The sequence below is a fragment of the Solanum lycopersicum genome, chromosome 1, assembly GCF_036512215.1.
Source record: "Solanum lycopersicum chromosome 1, SLM_r2.1".
NCBI classification, from domain to species: Eukaryota; Viridiplantae; Streptophyta; class Magnoliopsida; order Solanales; family Solanaceae; genus Solanum; species Solanum lycopersicum.
Window position 1 is genome coordinate 3,226,693 of NC_090800.1, and position 22,601 is coordinate 3,249,293.

Consider the following 22,601-nt stretch of genomic DNA (forward strand, 5'->3'; position numbering starts at 1 on the left):
TAATCTTGTGGTTTTAAACATGTCACGTGGAAAGTTAAAGTTAAAGTGTTGCCAAAAAAGGAAATGGATCATTCTTTTTTAAACAAACTAAAAAGAAAATAGAAACATTCTTTTTGAAACGGAGAGAGTAACATTTAACCTTCACGCACACGCATATAATTTTCTCGCAAAAGGTGTGCACTAGACCACCTTTCGACTAAAGTGGCTCCACCCTTATATATAGAGAGGCTAGCATCAGTTGTTTTCGATAGAGCCTCAACTCATTATATTGTCTTGGGCCAAATACCTATACACAAAAAAATGTTATAAATTTAAGACCAACTTATTGGTTGTCTATACTCCCTATGTTAATTAGTTTGATAATAATAATAATATAAATATGTCTTCATTATTAGGCATCTTGTACTTGTTTTTATTGTTGTCATCAATTTCAGCCAAAAATAGGGATTATAAATGGGAGGTTGAGTACATGCATTGGTGTCCAGATGGTGTGGATGGTGTTGTGATATCTATCAATGGACAATTTCCTGGTCCAACAATTAGAGCAATTGTTGGTGACACCATTTTTGTTCACCTTACCAATAATCTTCATACTGAAGGACTAGTCATTCATTGGCATGGAATCTCACAGGTAGGATAACGTCTGCGTATACATTACGTAAAATTTTACTGAATTTGTTATTGTTGGTAGTGTAAGTGGTGAAGTAAGAGATTTCAATAAGAGTGTTTCGATTTTATGTATGTGTTATATGTAAAGTAATTTTGATATATATTATGAAGGAAAATGTTTTTCAACACTTACCCCTGAAAAAAAGTCTCTTTTTTTTAAAAAAAAAATAAAATAAAACTATTTGATAGATAAGCAAGAAAATGTTATATATAAAGTAATTTTATGTAATATAACAAAATACTATATGGGATGAGAGGGGTCTTGAATTGGGGTGCGAAGTAGGGAGCAGGAATGATCAAGGAAAATACTATGTAAAGTTTTACTGAATTTGTTGTTGTTGATAGTATAAGTGGTGATGCTGAGATTTCAGTGAGATCGTGTTTCGATTTGATGTATATATTATATACAAAATAATTTTGACATAAATATCAAAGTATGTTTAGTACGAAGAAAAATGTTTTTCAATATTTACCTCTGAAAAAGTCCCTTTTTTTAGAAATATTTGAAAGAAAATATTATATAAAATATTTTAAATATTGTTACTCACAAATTTTTTTTACTTTCTATATTTATCAGAAAAAATATTTTTCTTATTTTTAAGTAACTTGTTTTCCTGTTAATTTATACCTAACATAGTGTTAAAAGAAGATTTTTACACTACTAGTGTAAGTCAGTTAGTACTCTATATATATTTTTGCAGCTCATCAATTCATCATTCTTATAAAAAGTTATTTGTAATTAATTTTTAGGTGACCTAATTTATGTGATGAAAGAAGGTTATAACAAATTTCTTCAATATTAATATATATTAATATATATAGCTAATTAAAAGTATCATGCTTTTTTCATCTCAAATTAATGAAAAATTCATCTTATAAAATATGATTTTTCATTCTATTCTCACTAAATAAACTTATTTGAAAGTACCTATCGAGAAATTCTATTCTCACTAAATAACGTACTTTAAAATACCCATCGAGAAATAAATTCACATTGAAATTATATTAGAAAACTTTCTAACTTTTTCAATGTGAAACACTACTCTTTTTCTTTTCCCCTTTTCACTGATTTAATCCAAATATTTGTGAAAATAGTCACTGAATATTTTTCGATAAGGAAATTTATGTTCAATGGGAAAAAGTGAATTTTTTTAAAAATAATGTTGATAATTATTTCTTATATATAACATTTTTTTTTTGTTTTTTTGGTGAATTTTTTGTAATTATAGATTGGAACACCATGGGCTGATGGAACTGCATTGATCTCCCAATGTCCCATTAATCCTGGAGAAACATTCCTATACAAATTTAAAGTTGACAAGGTAATTATTTCACTCTTTAGAAAATAATGAATTTATTATTCTAAAATATTTGACATTTTAATTTTAGAATAAGAAACATTTATTGTAGAAATTTTAATGATATGTTAAATAAGTGAAGCATGAATATTGAAAAAGGGGAAAATGCACGAGTACCCTCAACATATGTCTAAAATCTCAGAAACACTTACACTATACTAAAATCTTATTACCCCTGAATTTATTTTATGAATTATTTCAACCTCTTTTCGGCCTACATGACACTATCTTATGGGCCCAGCCCATTTTGATATATTTTTTTCAAGCTAATGTCACGTAGGTCGAAAAGGGATAGAAAATTATTTATAGAACAAGTTCAAGGGGATAATAAGACTTTAGTATAGTATAAATGTATCTCTGAAATTTCGAGCTTAGGTTGGGGAATATTTGTGCATTTTCCCTTGAAACAATGATAAAGTTGTCTCCATCTGATTTAGTTCGAGTCGTGGAAGTAACCATTAATATTTGCTTGTATTAGGTAGATTGTCTACGTCTCACCCTTTAAAGTGGACCTTTCTTTGCACCTTGCATGAAACCTTATAATAACGATAAAATAAACTTCGTGTAATTTACAAGTCAAAGTTTAAATAATAAAAACAATCACTAATATTTACATTAGAATAAAATATTTAGATCATATACTTTGAAAGGAATCCTTTCCTAAATATGCGTAAACACGTGATGCTTTGTATATCAATCGTTACTTTATCTATTTTTGTAATATGAACACAATATCTATCCAACTAAAAATTACATTTTTCAAAAAATAAATGTGTTAAGTTTATTTTAATACTATAGGCAGGGACATATTTCTACCATGAACACTATTGGAGGACTACATTGGATCAACGATAAAGTTGTTCCTATTTTATATTTTGATCTAGTTCGAGTCGTAAAAGTAATCATTAATATTTGCTTGCATAATTAGGTAGACTATCTATATTACGCCTTTTGAACAATGGCGGATTCAGAATTTCCATTAAGGGGGTTGAAAAAAAAGAGAGAGTAGTGCTTAAGATTTGAACCCTTCAACCACTAAGCCAATCTTTAATCTTATATTCAGGAGGTTCAAATATATAAACAATTTTTTTTTAAAACTACCTTAAATATACAACGAACTTTTTTTGACCCGAACCCCATCGGTTGACTCTAGGTCCGCCCCTGCTCTTGAGGTCAACCTTTCTCAGCACCGTGCATGAAACCTTATAGCAACGATTAAGTAGTCTCCATGTAACTGTTAAAGTTGAGCTTACATTAGAATAAACTATTTACTCCCTCCGTTTTAAATAAAATGACCCTATTTCCTTTTTAGTCTGTTTAAAAAAGAATGACCCGTTTCCTTTTTTGGCAACACTTGAACTTTAACTTTCCACATGACATATTTAAGACCACAAGATTAAAGAGTATTTTGGTACATTTGACATAACTTTAAATTAGAACCACAAGATTAAAAAAACTATTTTCTTTTGTTAAACTCCGTTCCAAGTCAAACTAGGTCAATCTTTTTCAAACAAAGGGAATACATCATATGCTTTGAATCAAGCCCTTTCCTAAACATACGTGAACACACGATACTTTGTACATCAGTCTTTTGTTTATCTACTTTTGCAATATGAACTCAATATCTATCCAACTAAAAAATTACTTTTTTAAAATATATATATATATGTGTGTGTGTGTTGACTCATCAATTATATATATATATGTGTGTGTGTGTGTGTTGACTAATCAATTGAAGTAGATTAGGCAGGGACATATTTCTATCATGGACACTATGGAATGCAAAGATCAGCAGGACTATATGGTTCACTCATAGTTGAAGTACCAAAAGATGAAAAAGAACCATTCCATTACGATGAAGAGTTGAATTTGTTACTTAGTGATTGGTGGCATAAAAGTTATCATGACCAACAAATTGATCTTTCTTCTAAGCCTTTTCGTTGGATTGGTGAACCACAGGTACATATCTATCTGCATTGGAGTCTGACTAATCAGAATTCGCGTATTGAATTATAAATTTTCTTTCATACTCAAATTTCAAACCTGAAACCTATAATTAAAGATGAAGGGATCTCAACTATCTCATCACAACTCATACCGTAAATTATTGACAGAACTAATAGAAGTCCACTTTTTTTTCTTATAATATGGTTTCGATATATCAATTATAACCATGAATTATAGAACTAATTAGGTATGAAAATTACAAATATAAAAATAAAAGAAAATCAAGATTTATCCTTGTACTTTGCTAATAAAGTATCATATATTGCGAAGAATCTTAGTAGCTTTGTTTATTGATTAACTAAATTTTCACTTTTTGTTGGTATGAGTTCGATTTCTCTAATTATTCTCTCCCCGTAATAAAGGGATAAAAGATATTTTTTTTTTAATAATATAGTAGGTAGATTTTCTATTATGTTTTCTTCACACAATATCACTAGTTTGAATCATCTAACTAATTCAATATATGAGAAAATGATAAATATATCTTCAAACTATCGTAAATAGTATGTAGGTACCCTTCGTCATATTTTTGGAACATTGGTGTCCATGCCGTCAAAAAATTATATATATATATATATATCCTTTATACTAACAGATATAAATGTGTCATAATCTTATCCATCGACTCGACATTTATTAAATATTGAATCGACAGATAAGATTGTGTCACATGTCCCTATTTAATCTTCCGTTAGAGTGAAAGACATTTACGCTCTAGTTTTTAGACAGCAGGAACGCCAATATTCTAAAAATATGAAAAAGGGTATTTGCATACCATTTACGATAGTGCAGGAATATATTTATCCTTTTTCCATTAAATATATGATCAAAAGAGCACTTTTTTTTACACAAAAGAAAAATACAATTTCTGAAAATCAAACATAGTAATTAATTAACAATATCCATTATATTTAAAAGAATTATTGCAACCACTTTTCTTATTTAATTTTTTTTATTTTTGTTATTGATAAATTAAATTAGACTTTATTGATGAATGGAAGAGGTCAATTCAATTGTTCTATTGCGGCGCAATTTAGCAAATTACCCATTCCTCAGTGCAAGTTAAGAGGGGATGAACAATACGCACCCCAAATTTTCAAAGTTCATCCAAACAAGACTTATAGACTTAGGGTTGCCAGCACCACAGCATTGGCATCACTCAACTTGGCCATTGAGGTAAAGCCACAAAATTAATATAACTTTTATTTATTTTCCGTGTTACGTCAAAATAATTATTCTTTTTTTTTTTCACTTTTTACAAAGTTATTATTCTTTATTTACAACTTTAAAGTCATTTGATCGACGAGTCAATTATATTCTTTAAAATTAATATAACTTTTATTTATCTTTCGTGTCACGTCAAAATTATTATTCTTTTTTTTCGCTTTTTACAAAGTTATTATTCTTTATTTACAACTTTAAAGTCATTTGATCGACGAGTCAATTATATTTTTTATCTTTTATTTTTATAAAGATGATGTCAGAATCAATTTACATGCAATTCAAACTAGAACATGTAAATTTTTTTTTTCATCTATCTTTAAAAGTAGGAAGAGCGAGTCAACTCCACTCCCATGAAGGTTTTAAATATGTGGTCAGATCATTAAAAAAAATTCATTCATTTTTATTTGAAACTGAATAAAATTACAAGTCAATATCAAAATTTAAAGGTATAATACATAAACGTGACACTTAATTTGACTTTAGCTGACATCTATGCTCTCTAATTTTGAGAATGCACAAATATACAATTAAACTTGTATAAAATTAAACAAGTAAACACATGTGTCCTACGTGACATAATACATGTAAGATGCTACGTAGGACACAAAATTCCCTTGTAGGGTGTCATATAGGATGAATGTATCTATTTCTTTAATTTTATACAATTTTAAGTGTTTACTACACCCAAAATTGAAAATCAAAGTTACCAGCTGAACCCAAATTAAAAGTCATATTTATATATTATTGGGATAATACCCAAGTACCCCCTCAACCTATGCCCGAAATTTCAGAGACACACTTATACTATACTAAGAACCTATTACCCCCCTGAACTTATTTTATTAATAATTTTTTACCCCTTTTTAGCTTACGTGGCACTATCTTGTGGGCTCAACGATGATTGACTTTTTTTTTTGAACTAGTGCCACGTAGACTAAAAAGGGGTAGAAAATTACATATAAAATAAGTTCAGGGAGGTAATAGGACTTTAGTATAGTATAAGTGTGTCTATGGGATTTCGAGCATAAGTTGAGGGGGTACTTGGATATTTTCCCTATATTATATATCAAATCTATTATTAGATTTGATACTTACTCAAGAATCACACAAATCTTCTTTATATCCTCTCAAACCTCTTTTAAAAAGAGAATTTGATAGATTAACATAATTGGTGCAAAGTTGAAAACTACATAGCTTTAAGAAAGTTGAGTAGTTTGGAAATAGGGACCTTTGTACCCACCAAATAAAAGTTAGAAAGGGTAAAAAGTAAATTCATGATCAAACGAGTCCTGAAATAACAAACACTTAAAATTACATCAGATTGGAGTTTTTATTTTATGTTTTGAGAGTAAAACAGTTTAAGTTTGATCGGAAATTTGTGCATGGAATCTTCAATTTTTTTGAAATGAAATTTGTATATTTGTAAACTACGTAAAAAGTACTATGAGCCATAACAATTGATAGTTCAAAATGTTTAAAAGACCTATGAAAAACGTATGGTCAAAGAGAGAATTGTTTTGACTCTTGAAATCCGAAAGATGACATATAAAATGAAACGAAGAAAATATATACTTGATATTTTGCATTTTTTCTATAAGTGATCTGATATTCATTTTAGAGTCCGAAAGTGGAAAGGGTGAGGGGTGGGGGGAGGTAAGAGGATGTAATAATTGAGTTGACAAAATATAAACTTAATATGTTATATGATAATCAATTACACTGTCGATGTATATAAGTTTTATGATATTTTATGTCCTATATAGGGTCACAAAATGATGGTAGTTGAAGCAGATGGAAACTATATTCAACCATTTCTTGTGGAAAATATGGATATTTATTCAGGTGAAAGCTATTCAATTCTCTTCAAAACTGATCAAAATCCATCAAACAACTATTGGATTTCAATAAGTGTAAGAGGAAGAGAACCAAAAACACCACAAGGCCTTACTATATTGAACTACATTCCTAATTTTGCTTCAAAAATTCCAAATTCACCACCACCTTTGCCACCTCTTTGGAATGATTATAACTATAGCAAAACCTTCTCTAACAAGATTTTTGGCTTGATGGGGTTGTCTCCTAGGCCTCCTACTCGACAAAATCGTCGTATTTTGCTTCTCAATACGCAAACCAGGTACTTTCTTTGACGATATTTGACTGAACATGCATAAAATTTGAAAAATATAATGAAAGTATTAAAATTATCTATGGGATCTAATGGGTGCTCAAACTATGAAGCTTTATTATTGAGTTTAACTTATATATAATGATGATATTTATGTTTAACTATTCTTTAAAAAAGTTATAATAAAAAAGATATACATAGTACATGCTATAATATGTTAAAATTTATTACTAGGATACTTTTTTCCGATTATTACTCATGTATATAAGTTAAATTCAAAAGATAATTACAGGTAATCATTCATAAAAAGTAGGATTATAGCAACCTAGGTAGAAAATAAGGTTGGTTAACGGCTACTTATAACCTATTAAATTACATTGATAATATAAACATTCTAATAATTAATGCAAATAGATATAATTTACGTTATCAATGTATATAACTTCAATTATATTTGCTGTTTATATATACCCTTACTTGGGCTTGGTGCATAAAATACATGAAAATATTTTTGTTGACAAATGATCATAATAAGATTTGGATATAAAAATGATCTTAAATGTTAAATTAGTAGAGATGTAATATTAATTATTACTCATTCTATTTAATTAATAACTTATATTTTGTAACAACAGGATTGAAGGTTACACAAGATGGTCAATCAACAACATTTCCTTAGTTTTTCCAACTACACCCTATTTAGGCTCAATCAAACATGGCATAAACAATGCATTTGACACTAAGTCTCCACCAAACACTTTCTCAAAAAACTACAACATCATGAAGCCACCACCAAACCCTAATTCAACATATGGAAATAGGGTTTACATGTTGAAATTCAACACTACTATTGACATAATCCTACAAAATGCAAATGCCTTGGGTGAAAATGTAAGTGAAATTCACCCTTGGCATTTACATGGACATAATTTTTGGGTGTTAGGATATGGAGATGGAAAATTTGATCATAAAAAAGATGTTGACAAGTTTAATTTGAAGAATCCACCATTGAGGAATAGTGTTGTGATATTTCCTTATGGATGGACAGCAATAAGATTTGTGGCAAATAATCCTGGGGTTTGGGCTTTTCATTGTCATATTGAACCTCATTTGCATTTAGGTATGGGAGTTGTCTTTGCTGAAGGTGTTCATCTTGTTAAGAATGTGCCTAATGAAGCACTTAATTGTGGTTTGACTAGGAAAATGTTCGTGAAAGATAAGAATAAATAGTGATAGTAGTTAATGCAAATGTTGTATTTATGATACAGACTTCCTTCGTGGTTTGTAATATTATAGTTATCTTTCTATTGAGACTGTCTACGAGAAATTCAAATTATACTAAGTTTCATTAATAATTGTAGTTAATGTAAGTGTTATCTTTCTGTCGACAATGAAATTTTATTGTGTAGTTAATTTAATAGTTGTAGCTAATGCAAGTGTTGTTTTTATGATGCTGACTTCCTTTGTGGTTTGTAATATTATATGGTTATCTTTCTGTCAACAATGAAATTTTACTGTCCACGAGATATTCAAATTATATTAGGTTTCTTTAATAGTTGTAGTCAATGTAAGTGTTGTCTTTATTATGTTGACTTCCTTTGTGGTTTGTAATATTATATGGTTATCTTTTTGTCGATAATGAAATTTTACGTGTTGTCTTTATGATGCTGACTTTCTTTGTGGTTTATAATATTATATGGTTATCTTTTTGTCGACAATGAAATTTTACTGTCTACGAGAAATTCAATTTATATTAAGTTTCATTAAATAGTTGTAGTTAATGTAAGTGTCGTCTTTATGATGCCGACTTCCTTTGTGGTTTGTAATATTATATAATCCCATATGAGTAAATTTAATCCTCATCAAATATTTTTTTTTTGTTTCAATGACTAATTTATAATTATATTTTGATAATCAAATTTATTTATGTTTCACTAATATTCTTGTAAAATTTATTGTAGATGACCAAAAATTTTCTTTGAATACGAAATTAAATTACAAAACACACAAAAAAATAGTTTAATTTTTTATTCTTTAAATTAAGGAATGGAAGAAAAAACAAGATAAGAATAAGAAATTCAAATAATTATAATAAAAGAAGTCAAAAAATAATTTATGTATGAAAAAAATTAAAATATACCTTGTACTTTGATAGAAGAATCATATATACCCCTAAATAATTTTTTTTAAAAAATTAGAAGTAATAAATATAAATTTAAAACTAATTTTTTAACTTCCGTTAAATGAAGGGTATATGTGAGCCATTTTATAACGGCAGGGGTATATGTGAGCCGCTTGTATAACGGTAAGGGCATATATGATCCACTTTTATAAGTAGGGGTATATCAGCTCCAAATGACAAAGTTGAAGGGTATATCAGACCCTTTTTCCAAAATTCAAATTATATTAAAAATAAAATTATTTTATCGATGCAATCATAATCCACAGTATAGTATAAATGTTTTTTTTTTCTTTTTAAATGGATAATAAGAAAGTATTTTTAATTATTTACTTATTTTTTAAAAAAAATTAGCTTTTTTATTACATTATTCTTTGATGTTTGTCTTCTAACATTAACTCTTTTTTTGTTATTTGTAATTTTACTCAAAAATTATATTTTTTATTTCAATTTACTTGCTATTTATTTCGTAATATGCACCTTCGTTAAATTTCAGTTATATATTCAATCATTAACATATTTAATAAAGGAAATTAAAAACTTAAACAATCTCAAATAAACATGTAACAAAAAATATTTCAAAAAGACAATTAATTAGAAAAATAAATCACCAAGAATTCATTATTCCCTCACTAATAAATATAGCTTCACCAAAAGTATAATTCACACTATAAAAAAAATCTAATTATACATTAATATATTACAAAATACATATTAATATATCACCAAGATAATTTTTGAAATATGTCTAATATATTCTCCATTTTTAGACATTTACCTAAATCTTAAAAAAATTTCATAAATTAAAAAATAAAATAAAATAACTACTTTCCATCAATTAATTATGTGAGTTTTCGTCTCTAAATTAATTGATTATCTGAACTCTTTATCTCGTTAATAAAAATATTTCAATTTTTTTTTCTTCTAATAATAAACCCTTTTAGTTCGAAACTTCAAATTTCTATTTTTTTTTCAATCGTCTCTTTCATCTGAAAATCAGCTATGGGTTCTGGTAAGTACTTTTACGATTTCTCATCAAATTCGATAATTTTTTTGGTTAATTTTTGGTTTCGTTGTGTGTATTTGGTTCGATTTTTGTGAATATTTTGTATGTTGCAGATGCGGATATGGAGGATTATGGATTCGAGTATTCGGACGAGGAGCAGGAAGAACAAGATGTTGATATAGAGAATCAGTACTACAATTCTAAAGGTTTTTTTATGACTTTTAATTTTGAGAATTTTTGAATGTTTGTAAGTAGGGTAATTTTATTTGAGCTAGGTTTAGCTAAACATTTGGGATCAAATTTTGATTATTTTTGTTCAAATGATATGTTTTGCCATAGATTTTGTATGTTGAAGTTATGCACCCAAGGTTGTGACTTAATTGTTCAAATTCATTTTTTTTATGACAAGGGAAACGTGAGGCCGCTACCTTTTGGGTGCGCACAGGGTAAGACTCCCGCTTCTATGCAATGACTCGCAAACCATATAGGAGAGGTAACTCAGCCTGGTGCGATGAGCTCGACCCAGAATGTAAACCCCTTGCTTTTTTGCTGGCAAGTGGTATCGAACTTGAGACCTCCAACATGGAAAGTCTCAAGTTCAAACCACTGGTCCACCCTGAAGGGTTAATGGTTCAAATTCATTAGAGACAAACACTAGGTGATTTTTTCCTATCTGTTTTAGCCTTGGTGAATGGAGTTATTGGTACCTGTTGCTGCTGGTGAGAGGTGACAGGTATCACGTGAAATTAGTGGAGTTGCGCGCAATCTGGCTTGGACACAACGGTTATCAAAAACGATAAAACAAGAATTCAAGTTTCGAAACTGATCATTTGTGGGAGAAATTTCACTTTTACTTAAAGATTCAATTTTTTCCCCAAGTAAAATGCATAAAAACTCAAGATTTCAAGTTTCGAGTTTAATCTTTAAAATCTATGGTCAAAAGGGAGCTGAGTTCTCTCGGTGATTTTCACTATATCATTCTGCATTATGAGGTTAGGTTCTGGTTTTTGTTTCCTTTGTTCAAGTTGTGCATCTTTTTGTAATTTTTTGTATTGTTCCCTAGAGATGTTCTCTCTATTTGTATTAATCGATTTGCATTTCACTATAGCTATCTCTCTTTATGAACATATATATAATCGAAGGGAGTAATATTCTACAATGATGTCATGCATAGGTATGGTCGAAACTGATCCCAAAGGAGCACTTGAGGGTTTTGCTGAAGTAGTACATATGGAGCCTGAGAAGGCAGAGTGGTAAGGAGTTGAAACTTGAAAGTTTTAATTTGCAGTCTTCAACTGTGCTTTTATAAAAGCTTACTGCTTGTGTAGCTTTTGTTTAATATGTCCTGAAAGTCAAAATCACTTACCTTGGTTAATAAAAAGAGGTCAGAATCAATTAGATTTTCAAGGTTTAAAAGCTCGTCGGATAATGGGCTTGCCCTCTATCTTTCTTCACTAAGATAACAAGCTTCCTTCTCATCAGCTAGTAAAACCAAATTCGTGACGTGTATTTATACATAAACCTCTCTTTCTCTCATTTCTTGGGCTTATATGATTGAACAAATTTCAAATCACTAATGAAGATCAAGCTCTTTCGTTTATTTTTAACCGGATTTTTCATCTTCTGGCATGTGGTTTTCTATCCTCTTCTCTGAATTGGAATTTTATATTTCTTATTATGTCCCTTATCCAAAAATTTAAGTTATAGTGTAAGTTTGTAATGTTAAAATGACGTAAGCCTCTTATTCAGGTCACAGCTTTATGCTTTCAACTAATGAGTTTCCTAAAGCTTTTTAAGAATTTTAGAGCTACAATTTGCTATTGTGTTGCTTTTATCAACTATATCATTATCTCCAGGGGATTTAAAGCTTTAAAGCAAACTGTTAAGCTTTACTATAAGCTAGGGAAGTTCAAGGAAATGATGGATTCTTATAGAGAAATGCTTACCTACATAAAATCAGCAGTGACACGGAACTATAGTGAGAAGTGTATAAATGGTATCATGGATTTTGTTTCTGGATCAGCTAGTCAGAACTTCAGCCTTTTGCAAGAGTTCTACCAGACAACATTGAAAGCCCTCGAAGAGGCAAAGAATGAGGTTAGGATGAACAAAAATTTTTGGCATACAGGGAGTCTGTTTGTAAGCTTCTCTCTAAGTTCATCTGTCATTTCGTTAAGGTCTCACGATCCCCTCTTTCTTTTACAGAGGTTGTGGTTCAAGACAAATCTAAAGCTTTGCAAGATTTGGTTTGACATGGGGGAATATGGACGAATGAGCAAGGTATCTTGCTTGCTCAGATTAGAAGCATCTGTGGCTATCATTTTTCTATGATTTTCATGAACATAACTTGATAACTTTGTTAGATTCTGAAAGAGCTCCACAAATCTTGTAAAAAAGAAGATGGCACTGATGATGAGAAGAAAGGGACACAATTGTTGGAGGTATATGCAATTGAGATTCAAATGTATACAGAGACAAAAAACAACAAAAAACTGAAGGTATATTATTACCTTTTCTTCCCATTTGATACACTCTTTTGAGCAGAGTTAGGTGTCAGATACTAATTTCAGTTACTTCTCTGTCTAAGTTTCTTCTTGTTTTTGTTGTCTCTTTTATTCCTAAAGCATGTTATTTCTAGAAGCTCATGTCTTTTGGAAACAAAAGAATCACACAAAAGATAATAGTACATTCCAAACTCCAAAGGTAGTGAATAGTGATTGAGACTCTTTGGAAGATTCTAGTCTTTGTAACACATAATTTGCTTTGATTTTTCCTTTCTTTACCTGAAAATAGTGAGAATCTATTAAATTCTTCCAATAGTAAGAGGTTGTTTCCCTAGACTTTGGCATGCTCTAGGGAAGACCTAATCTTTTAGATTTTTATCTTTCAATTCAAGTTCAAAAGCAAGAATTTATAGGTTGAAGTGAAACCTAAACCTTCTATCCAGTAAGTATTGCACCAAAAGAAAACAAATATTAACCACTTCTACTGTTGTCCAAAGATTGCTATTTGGCTTTTCCACTTGGCAAAATAACATTGCAAACCACTCACCTTGTATATATATATATATATATGTATGTATATATATATTGTCACTTTTTGCATCTCTCTTTCTCTTTCTTTCTCTGTCTCTATCTCTCTATACTTGCAGAGAGAGACTTAAATAATTTATTTTTATTACATGCAGAGTATATATTTGTACATTGATCGGAATTCTTGAACTTTCTGATATTTATTCTTGCATTGATATCTTGAAAACATGTATTCCATGGTATTACATCTCAACGGTATACTTGGTTTAGAACTTGCTTGACATTTCATTTATGTCTATGTTGCTCGGATCCTCCAAAATGCTGCCACACTCATATGAGATCCTCCAGGATCTGATACACAACTGTCGTTTTCTTTTCGGAGGTTCTAGGCAACATAGTGTGAAGTGATGAGTTGTTTTTCACTTTTTCTCAATTCCTAATTCATGAAACATATGAGTCTAATTCAGGAACTGTACAACAAAGCACTTTCAGTCAAGTCGGCAATTCCTCATCCAAGAATAATGGGAATCATTCGTGAATGCGGAGGCAAAATGCATATGGCAGAGAGAAAGTGGGCAGAGGCAGCTACAGACTTCTTTGAAGCTTTCAAGAACTATGATGAAGCTGGGAATCATAGGCGTATTCAGTGCCTCAAGTATGTGTGCAGTTTATGATGTGTGTGCTTCATATGCATTGTGTGTGTGTGCATTTATTTGTTTCCTTTGGTATTTCCACTTTTTTCTTGCGAAGGATACAGGCAGTTTTTGACTGACCAGGAACTATGTATTCAAGATAGGGATCGCAAGGGGTCGGGTTATAGTGTTTGCGGGACACTGTGGGTTAGAGCTTTTGAGTAAGCGGGGCGGGTACGTGGGTTGGTTTTTTTTTTTTGAAACTTAAACTAAAGGGTAAATGTGTGAAGAATTTCTATACGTAATTGGAATAGGAAAATCCATTATATCAAAATTATTCTGGGAAACATGGGTGGGGTGTTGGTGGGTGGAAAGTGAAACAGAGTCTTGTACAAAGTAAGTTATTTGTTTCCTTAGAGGAGTCAATTGCTTTAACGCGTGCCATATCATTAAGTCATACGTAATTATTAGTTTCACTCCTCTCTAGGTCAACAAACTTTAACGACTCTCATATATTAATATGTATAAAATCTTTCCTTTCTTTTTATACGTATATATATATATATTATTCAAAGTTAGCAGTATAGATTGGTAACTGGTACGTTTCTTTTACTTTAAGAAAATTAGGTAAATTATGCAGGGCGGGTTCATGCGGAGCAGGCCATAGTCTTTGCAGGTTTATAGCCGCCTCCTTCCCGCCCCGTCCCATTTGCCATCTTTAGTTCAAGCTTCCCAGACTGTAGTTCGTTACCTAATCACTAACAAATAACTTGATAATGTGCTAGAGCCCTAACCTGGAGTTTATGGCCTTGTAAACTGAATGTTTTATAAACTTTTATAATTGTTGTTGAACCATTTTCTCACATTTCTTGCGCTATGTTTGGTGCAACAAAGGGAAGAGGAGTGCATTAGCGAAGGGGAAGTCACTTATCTTACTTTCACTATGTGATGTTTTAACATTGACCTCTGGTAGTTTGTTTAACTTGAGACAACAAGTAACTACTAAGACTCAATCCAAGCTAGTTGGGGTTGGCCATATGAATCGTCACTATCTGTTTTGCTCCAATTAGACCCATCTATTTCGAACACCAAAAATTTGTTTTTTTAACCTTTTAGAAGTTCTCCACATTTCTACTGACATACTAATTTCCCAAGAATAGTATATTTACTCCTTGCAAATATTGGACGAATGGAAGTGTTAACAAGATTAAGCATTGATCTCAGCTTGTGCAACTGCCTACATGTATTTTCTCTTCCATTGTTCTCTTCTTTACACAATGAGGAAAATTTGCTTCCTCCTTCCCCTTCAAATTTGGGAGGGTTGCATATTTCTCGACTTTTACCTTTTTATTTTCTAATCAAGTGAAAGAAACAGTTTTCACCTTTCACTTTTTTTTTATAGCTACCGTTCTTATGATCAAGCCAACCAAAAGAGTGTCAAATGTTTCCATCATTTCGCTCCTCAAGCTTGAAGTTTCTTGTCCTGAAGTGGCAGTGTACCTCGTGTACCTCTTGATGTTGCTTTTGTGAAATATGTTGCAGTTCGTTCAGAGGATGTGTATGTGATCTAAACAGGGTGTTGTAGATTTGCAGTACATCTCTGCACGAAATTGAACTATGCGTTCATTAGGGTGTGAGATTGAGGATCATAACTAGTTAATGATGCCTCAATCAATCTCAAAATCATATATATAAAGACAGATATTAGATAGTACATTAGAAGTAGATTTTAAGGAAGTTCGTTATGAACTCAGAGCAAACATGTAAACACGCAACACTTCTATATAGTACTTTAGTATAGAATTAAGGAAGTTCATTAATGAATTCAATGCAAACATATACAATACTTTAATATAGTACTTCAGAAGTAGAATTTAAGGAAGTACGTTAATGAATTCAATGCAAATATGTAAACACACACTACACTTGAGTTTATGTCAGGATGCATCTGTCCACTACTTGGAAAAAATTGCCCTACTGTTCTCTCAAGGACCAATTTCTGGTATTTTCTTTAGTGTGCCTTTCATGGTTGAATAAGGACAGAATAGAACTATGATGAAATTAAGAAATGCTTACTAGCATTATTGGCTTCATAAATTGGAGCTCATGAAGATGAAGGTGGCAGATTTTGCTATCTCATGTAGGCCAGTCCAAGTGTTAAAGTTGCCAAAGACTTTACTGTGAAGTTTATTTTGTGGAGAGGAGGTGCTGTTAAATCTGGTGTGAAACAGAATGAAATTACTTTCCCTATTAGATCTTTTCAAAAAGGTTTCTTGGTAGACTTTGAGGTTTTTGGAGCGTTATTTTATACTGAAGGCTCCTCAACGAGATGCCGTTTCCTTGTTCAGACCGTGTATGCTCCACTTGTTATGTGGTGTGTGAAATAATCAATGTGGTGGTGTGTTTTTGGTCACTAACAGCATATTTCTGCACCCTTTTTGGTGGTTTGTACCATCTCTTACACTTCAAAAATCCGTTTCTTGGTGTATCATAAGATGTGTTCTCACTACATTTTCGCTGAATGGATGCATGCTTTGCATGTGTTGGAAACTTTTGAGTTTTGTTACTTGCATGTAAATGAAGGTTTAAGTCATTCCATATCAATTTCTGTAATTTGGTACTAGGTGATCGTTTCAAGCATTCACCTTCTACCAGAAGATTGCAATATGTGAATTCCAATGCTATCTTTACCCTTGCAAACCTCTGGGTTTCTAATGTTGCACTATTTTCGGTTTCTTTAACTTTTAACAGGTACTTGGTCCTGGCAAATATGCTGATGGAGTCTGAAGTTAACCCTTTTGATGGCCAAGAAGCTAAACCGTAAGTTCACTAAGAGGTTTTTGTTTGCAAGATTCAACGTCAACAATTTGTCATTCTTATATGACTTGACTACAGCTGCATTGTGTCTGTGCATGACTGTTTATACTTTTCAGTTACAAAAATGACCCTGAGATCTTGGCCATGACAAACCTTATCGCAGCATATCAACGAAATGAGATCTTAGAGTTCGAGAAAATTATTAAGGTACAGTCATTCTGTAAACTTCAATATTTTGCCTGTTGATCCTACCGTCTGTAGTTGGGTCTCTTCTTTGATCACTTTGAATGTGCATTTCTCGAAATTTTAACAGAGTAATAGACGGACAATAATGGATGACCCTTTCATTCGGAATTACATTGAGGATCTTTTAAGGAAGGTCAGAACCCAGGTTTTACTGAAGCTCATCAAGCCTTACACAAGAATCCGAATTCCCTTCATATCCAAGGTGATAACTCAGTCTTCTTTTCTTCCTTTTTCCCTTTCTTAATTTTTTTGTGATGACCGTTGTCCCTATCAGCTGGCTTTGTTTTTATGGCGCAAATATTGTATAAGACAACGTGATCATACTTGGAAAATACATACATATTCATCACTACTTGATCTCCCGGAGGGTGAATGTAGCTGCCACTCGGTCTTTATCACAAAATTTTGTTAACGAACCTCCTAAAGCCAACACACCTACTAGTTAGTTTCTCATATTACTCGACGTACAGGAGCTGAATGTGCCAGAAAAAGATGTTGAGGACTTGTTGGTCTCACTAATCTTGGATAACCGGATTGATGGCCACATTGATCAAGTGAACGGACTGCTAGAGTGTCGCGACAGGTCAGTTCATAACCCCTCAACGTGTCATTGCTTATTTTCCCAACGCTGTCTGATTTTAGCTACTAACTTGTTTTACATGACGCGTTTACGCGCACAGATCAAAAGGGATGAAGAAGTACACTGCCATTGATAAATGGAACACACAGCTAAGGTCTCTCTACCAAACTGTTGGCAACAAAGTATGTTAAGGACTAAGGTTTATATAAACCTATGCTCATAAAATCATACACATTTTTGTTTCATTAATTTTAGTTTAATATATGTGTTGTTTGTAGTAAAATTTTATGTTTTCAATAATTTTGATTTTTATTTCTAACAATGAACTTAGTTTAAAGTTTGAAGGTGACTTTGTTACTCTTGTTAACTTGATGTACAATTACTCTTTTTTGTTATTAAATACTGTTTATTTTCTAATATTTAAATGACTTGTAATTAATAGAGATGATATAGCAAATTATTCTTTTATTTGGAGAAAAAAAAAAGAGATAATATCTATACCTAAATATTAATCCGAATTGATATGAATCTCAATGACAATGACCAAGAAATGACAATTGGTAACGCAAGTAAATATAGAATATACGTAATTCATTCTTTCGAGAATATACGTAATCCATTCTTTCGAGAATATACGTAATCCATTCCTTCCTAAGCTTCAATTGGTGTAATAGTCCTATCTTAGTAAGGAAAATCCAATTTTTTCCGTTTTGTTGAGGCATGATGAGAGAGAGTGGCTCCACGTCGTTGTTATGAAGAAAATGGAGGCGGATTATATTGCTATTATTGTTGTTATGGCCGGAGGAGTAGGTGGTTGTGGTGGTGGATGGAGAACATATTTTGGCGAGAGGCGGCTTTTTTGTCACTCCTCCGTCCCAATTTACATAACACATTTCAAACTTCGAGATTTAAATAAGTTCATCTTTGAACGTAAATTTTTCGTATATCTTTTAAATATCTGAACTGTTGTTACTTATACTACATTTTACGTAGATTATAAATATATACATTTCATTTCAAAATATTTGAAGATTATATGCGCAAATTTTTGTCAAATTTGAATTGTTTGACTCTTGAAAAATAAAAAATATCACATAAATTGAAACATATATCGAGTTAAATATTAATGAGTAAAGATAAACGATAGGGAATATATGAATAATAAAAAGTATATATCATCATTTTTGTGGAGTATTATTTTGTTGGGTTTTCTGTTTCTTTTTTTGACTTTTACATATTTATTATCCTTTTGAAATAAAGCGTTGAGCACTTTATAAAAAGTCGATAGTTTGATAGATAGAATTTCTTCATCGTTAATTAAAAAATTTAAATTTATATCTCATATATACTCTCTCTTTTTTTTTCAGAGTTAAGGAGCGATTTCTTTATAAACAGTATTATATGAAATGAATCCAAATTAATCAGAATTTTAATATAAATATTAAATATCTAATACGTAAAAAAAAAAAAATAACAAACAATCAAACAAAGGAATGAAGCTTCCTTTGTTGAAGCAAATTTTGACAAGCAACTAAGAAGTGGTTCAATCATTGAGATGACTAAACTTTATTTTAATATATATCTTATTCACTTTATTTATAAAAAGATAGTATCGTAAAGATTTTTCATATATTATATAAAATATTAGAAAAAATATATATAAACTAACATGAATTATATATTATATATGATATATATATAAACACGCAAAATTAATAATTCAATCAATGATATACATATTTGAATCATTTATTACGTTCTTGAATCTTAACTTGAATTGTGTGAAAATATTAATTTTTTTTTAAAAAAAATACTTTTTGCTTGTTCTAATTATTTAGCGGTTAATTCTCACTTTTCATTAAAGGTTTGTAAAATAAAATTTAGCAATTATTTATGAGATTATATTGATCAGTACATATGATTTGATTAAGATCTGAATAATCAGAAATTCTATCTTCTTTTTTATCATAAAAATCCGAACTAAATAATTTCTGCCTCGCCTGATTACTAGATTAAACTATAACTCTCCGCGTGGGGCCAAAGCTAGGTCGAAGTGCACAAATAGAATCAATCGTTTAATTTTTTTTTGATATTGTTTTCGTCCATTTACGTACGTTATGATTTTTTTTTATAGAGTCAAACTATGAATTTTTATTAACATATTATGATGTATTTTTTCAATTTGATATGCGAAAAAGTCGAAAACAATAGTACTATTTGTATAGTTTTTGAATATGTAACTTTTTTGTTTAAAATACTGAATTAATGTAATCTAATTTAACTTTAAAAATTAATCAAATTGACTTTTAAAAAGTGCAAAATGACAAATAAAAATGAACAAAAGAAATATTAATTTAATATATTTGATAAATTAATGATAATGAAAATTAATATTGAAATGGTGGTTGAGAAAAACTCAAATACCATATGGTGTCAAATATTTCAGATGTCACATTAAATTAGAATGAAAGGTGTATAATATACATATTTTTTTCATGCCAACTTGATCTTAAATATAATTTCCTAATTATATTTATAAAAATTTTGAAATTATTTTTTTACTAGTAATGAATTATTTATTCATTCATAAGATTACTTCATGGTGGTAACTGATAAATGAAGATTATCATCATGTCTTGTTCGTTAATTTTTACTTGTTCAATTTAAATAAAAAATTAAAAAATAATTTATTTTTTAATTTAATATTTATCTTTATTAAAAAATATAATTACTTTTGAATGGACATAAAATTAAAAAATAGTTTATCACTTAATTTTTAATTTATCTTTATATATATAGTGACTTCGATGCTCTAAATAAATAACGTGTCCAATAAAAAAAAATGGAACTATAAAGAGAGATAACTAATATTAAATAAGTAAATAAAATAAATAGAATAAAGGTAGGTAAGATTGAGCAAAACAAAACATAATTTATAATAAGTTCGAAAATTTTCATTAAATATTAATTAAATTATTAGTCTATGATAGGACACACAATTATCCATTTTTAATTTAATCGACCCCTTTTTAATTCGATAAAAAAAAACATTAAATAAAGAAATTTTTTTAACTTTGAATTTTGACTTTTGAACATAATTTTGATACGTTTGGAATATTTTTAAAAAGAAAGGACTTGCTGTCCTCAACATTAATTTAATATATAAAAGAAAAATATTTTTCTCTCTATCTTTTATATAATATATAATATAATAACATTCTTTTAAGTTTCCGTTATATATTTTTACACTTTAGTTTGAAAAATTATTGTTTTTATGTATCAGAAATAAGGTTTGATAAGATACGGAAAGTGAGACTGATCGATTGTTTATGTATGTGAGGAGAAAATGCATGAATACCTTAGTAAAGAGATTTGCGAGGTTTGTTATGAGAAGTAAAGATAATTTTAAATATGAAATTGCAGACATGACATGGTACAACTTAAGCTTATCGTGACGATACAATCTTAAATATGAGACGATAAAAAATATTAATTAAGATAAAAGGTTGATTAATAGGTGATTGATCAAATATTACCTCAATTATTTTGTCATACCATTAGTCATTGTATTGCTTTTATAGTTTCAATTAATATTTATTTTTTGAGTATATATATTTCGATTATTATATTATTTTTCTTTTTGTTTGTTCGCATTTTTGTTTATTTTCTTAAAATTATTAAATTTTTGTTTTATATTTACATAAAAGTTGTGTTGACTCCTTAAATCTTTGTACTAGTATATTTCTCACATATGAGTTTGTTTAATTTTTTTTTCGTTTTTGTTCATATTCGACAACTTGAATCTCTAGTTCAATATTTTTTTGCTATTCTATTTTTTTACTATGTGCTTGAATTTTTATTTTTATTTGTTCATAATAGTAGTTTTATTTTTTAATATCTAATTGTTACAATGAAATAATTTAGAGGCCTAAAATAAAATTTTCATTAATTTTTTGAAATAAAATTTATATACGTAAAATTAAAATTACTATAAACAGAGGCGTATTAAGAATTTTGTCATAATGGATGCACTATTACGAAAATGTATATTTTTGATAAAATTTGACCCGTTTGACATTTTAGGTTTTTATTATTAAAAATCGCTAAAATTCTATGTACAAAATTAATTCTTACTAATTTATTTTTTTAGGAATTCTCAATGTGATAAACTTGAAAATAAAGTGCTACAACAACCACTAGAGATATTACTAAATTTTAGGAAGAAAAATAAAGCAACATTGATATAAGATTCAAATTTCTAATCTAACTTAGAGAGGAATAATAAATGTGTCATCGGATTTACATGAATCCATGCTTCCTTCTCGAGATCATAATCAGTAATGTTATATTTTAAATTTTTTTATTGAAATATAGATATGTGAACTCACACTCAGAGTATCATATAATGCGACGATGAATGAGTGCACCTCTCTATGTAATATTAGAAATTTAAATTTCATATTTATTTTATTTTATTTTTCTTTATAAAATTAGATAACACCTCTTTAAATAGTTATTCGTATATATACATATATAAACAATTAATTTTGAACCTATAATATAAAAACTTTAACGTTTTTCAGTATTAAGAACCTAAATATTATATCGATTAAATTTATATCCTACATCAATTTCTTTATAACAGTATATTTATATATCATCTCAAAATCTTGTATACGAAGAATCGCATAAATTGAAACGAACGGAAGTAATAAATTCTTAAGTT

The 22,601-nt window shown here is 29.6% G+C and overlaps 2 protein-coding genes and 1 non-coding gene across 5 annotated transcripts; all 3 read left to right on the top strand.

Annotated features, from left to right (window-relative positions):
* Nucleotides 1-205: 205 nt before the first annotated feature.
* LOC101253411 (L-ascorbate oxidase-like) lies at nt 206-8,831 on the top strand. Of its 3 annotated transcripts, none has more exons than XM_004228835.5 (6): nt 206-631; nt 1,899-1,991; nt 3,774-3,986; nt 5,016-5,210; nt 7,022-7,392; nt 8,019-8,831. In XM_004228835.5, exons 1-6 carry the CDS (start codon nt 380-382, stop codon nt 8,611-8,613), a joined length of 1,719 nt encoding a protein of 572 aa, XP_004228883.1. In that variant the 5' UTR covers nt 206-379; the 3' UTR covers nt 8,614-8,831. The 3 variants fall into 3 exon arrangements, with proteins under 3 accessions (XP_004228883.1, XP_010314319.1, XP_019069547.1); XM_019214002.3 differs by having other exon boundaries at nt 247-631; nt 3,769-3,986; XM_010316017.4 differs by lacking the exon at nt 5,016-5,210.
* On the top strand, nt 6,109-6,211 carry MIR7981b (microRNA MIR7981b). Its single transcript, NR_161779.1, is given in 1 exon segment — nt 6,109-6,211. It is a non-coding gene; the product is annotated as a microRNA MIR7981b (primary transcript).
* A 1,458-nt stretch (nt 8,832-10,289) lies between the features above and the next one.
* LOC101258397 (COP9 signalosome complex subunit 2) lies at nt 10,290-18,292 on the top strand. Its single transcript, XM_004228448.5, has 12 exons — nt 10,290-10,574; nt 10,682-10,774; nt 11,743-11,821; nt 12,425-12,665; nt 12,774-12,848; nt 12,932-13,066; nt 14,068-14,255; nt 16,984-17,052; nt 17,166-17,256; nt 17,363-17,497; nt 17,766-17,878; nt 17,976-18,292. Exons 1-12 carry the CDS (start codon nt 10,565-10,567, stop codon nt 18,064-18,066), a joined length of 1,320 nt encoding a protein of 439 aa, XP_004228496.1. The 5' UTR covers nt 10,290-10,564; the 3' UTR covers nt 18,067-18,292.
* Nucleotides 18,293-22,601: the final 4,309 nt, after the last annotated feature.

Excerpts from the sequence above, each read along its gene's own strand:
- LOC101253411 (XM_004228835.5), top strand. The coding sequence starts at position 380 with ATGTCTTCATTATTAGGCATCTTGTACTTGTTTTTATTGTTGTCATCA. Across the intron at positions 1,992-3,773 it reads ACAAATTTAAAGTTGACAAG|GCAGGGACATATTTCTATCA; the intron begins GTAATTATTTCA and ends GAAGTAGATTAG. Across the intron at positions 3,987-5,015 it reads GTTGGATTGGTGAACCACAG|ACTTTATTGATGAATGGAAG; the intron begins GTACATATCTAT and ends AAATTAAATTAG.
- LOC101258397 (XM_004228448.5), top strand. Across the intron at positions 14,256-16,983 it reads AGGCGTATTCAGTGCCTCAA|GTACTTGGTCCTGGCAAATA; the intron begins GTATGTGTGCAG and ends AACTTTTAACAG. Across the intron at positions 17,053-17,165 it reads GATGGCCAAGAAGCTAAACC|TTACAAAAATGACCCTGAGA; the intron begins GTAAGTTCACTA and ends TATACTTTTCAG.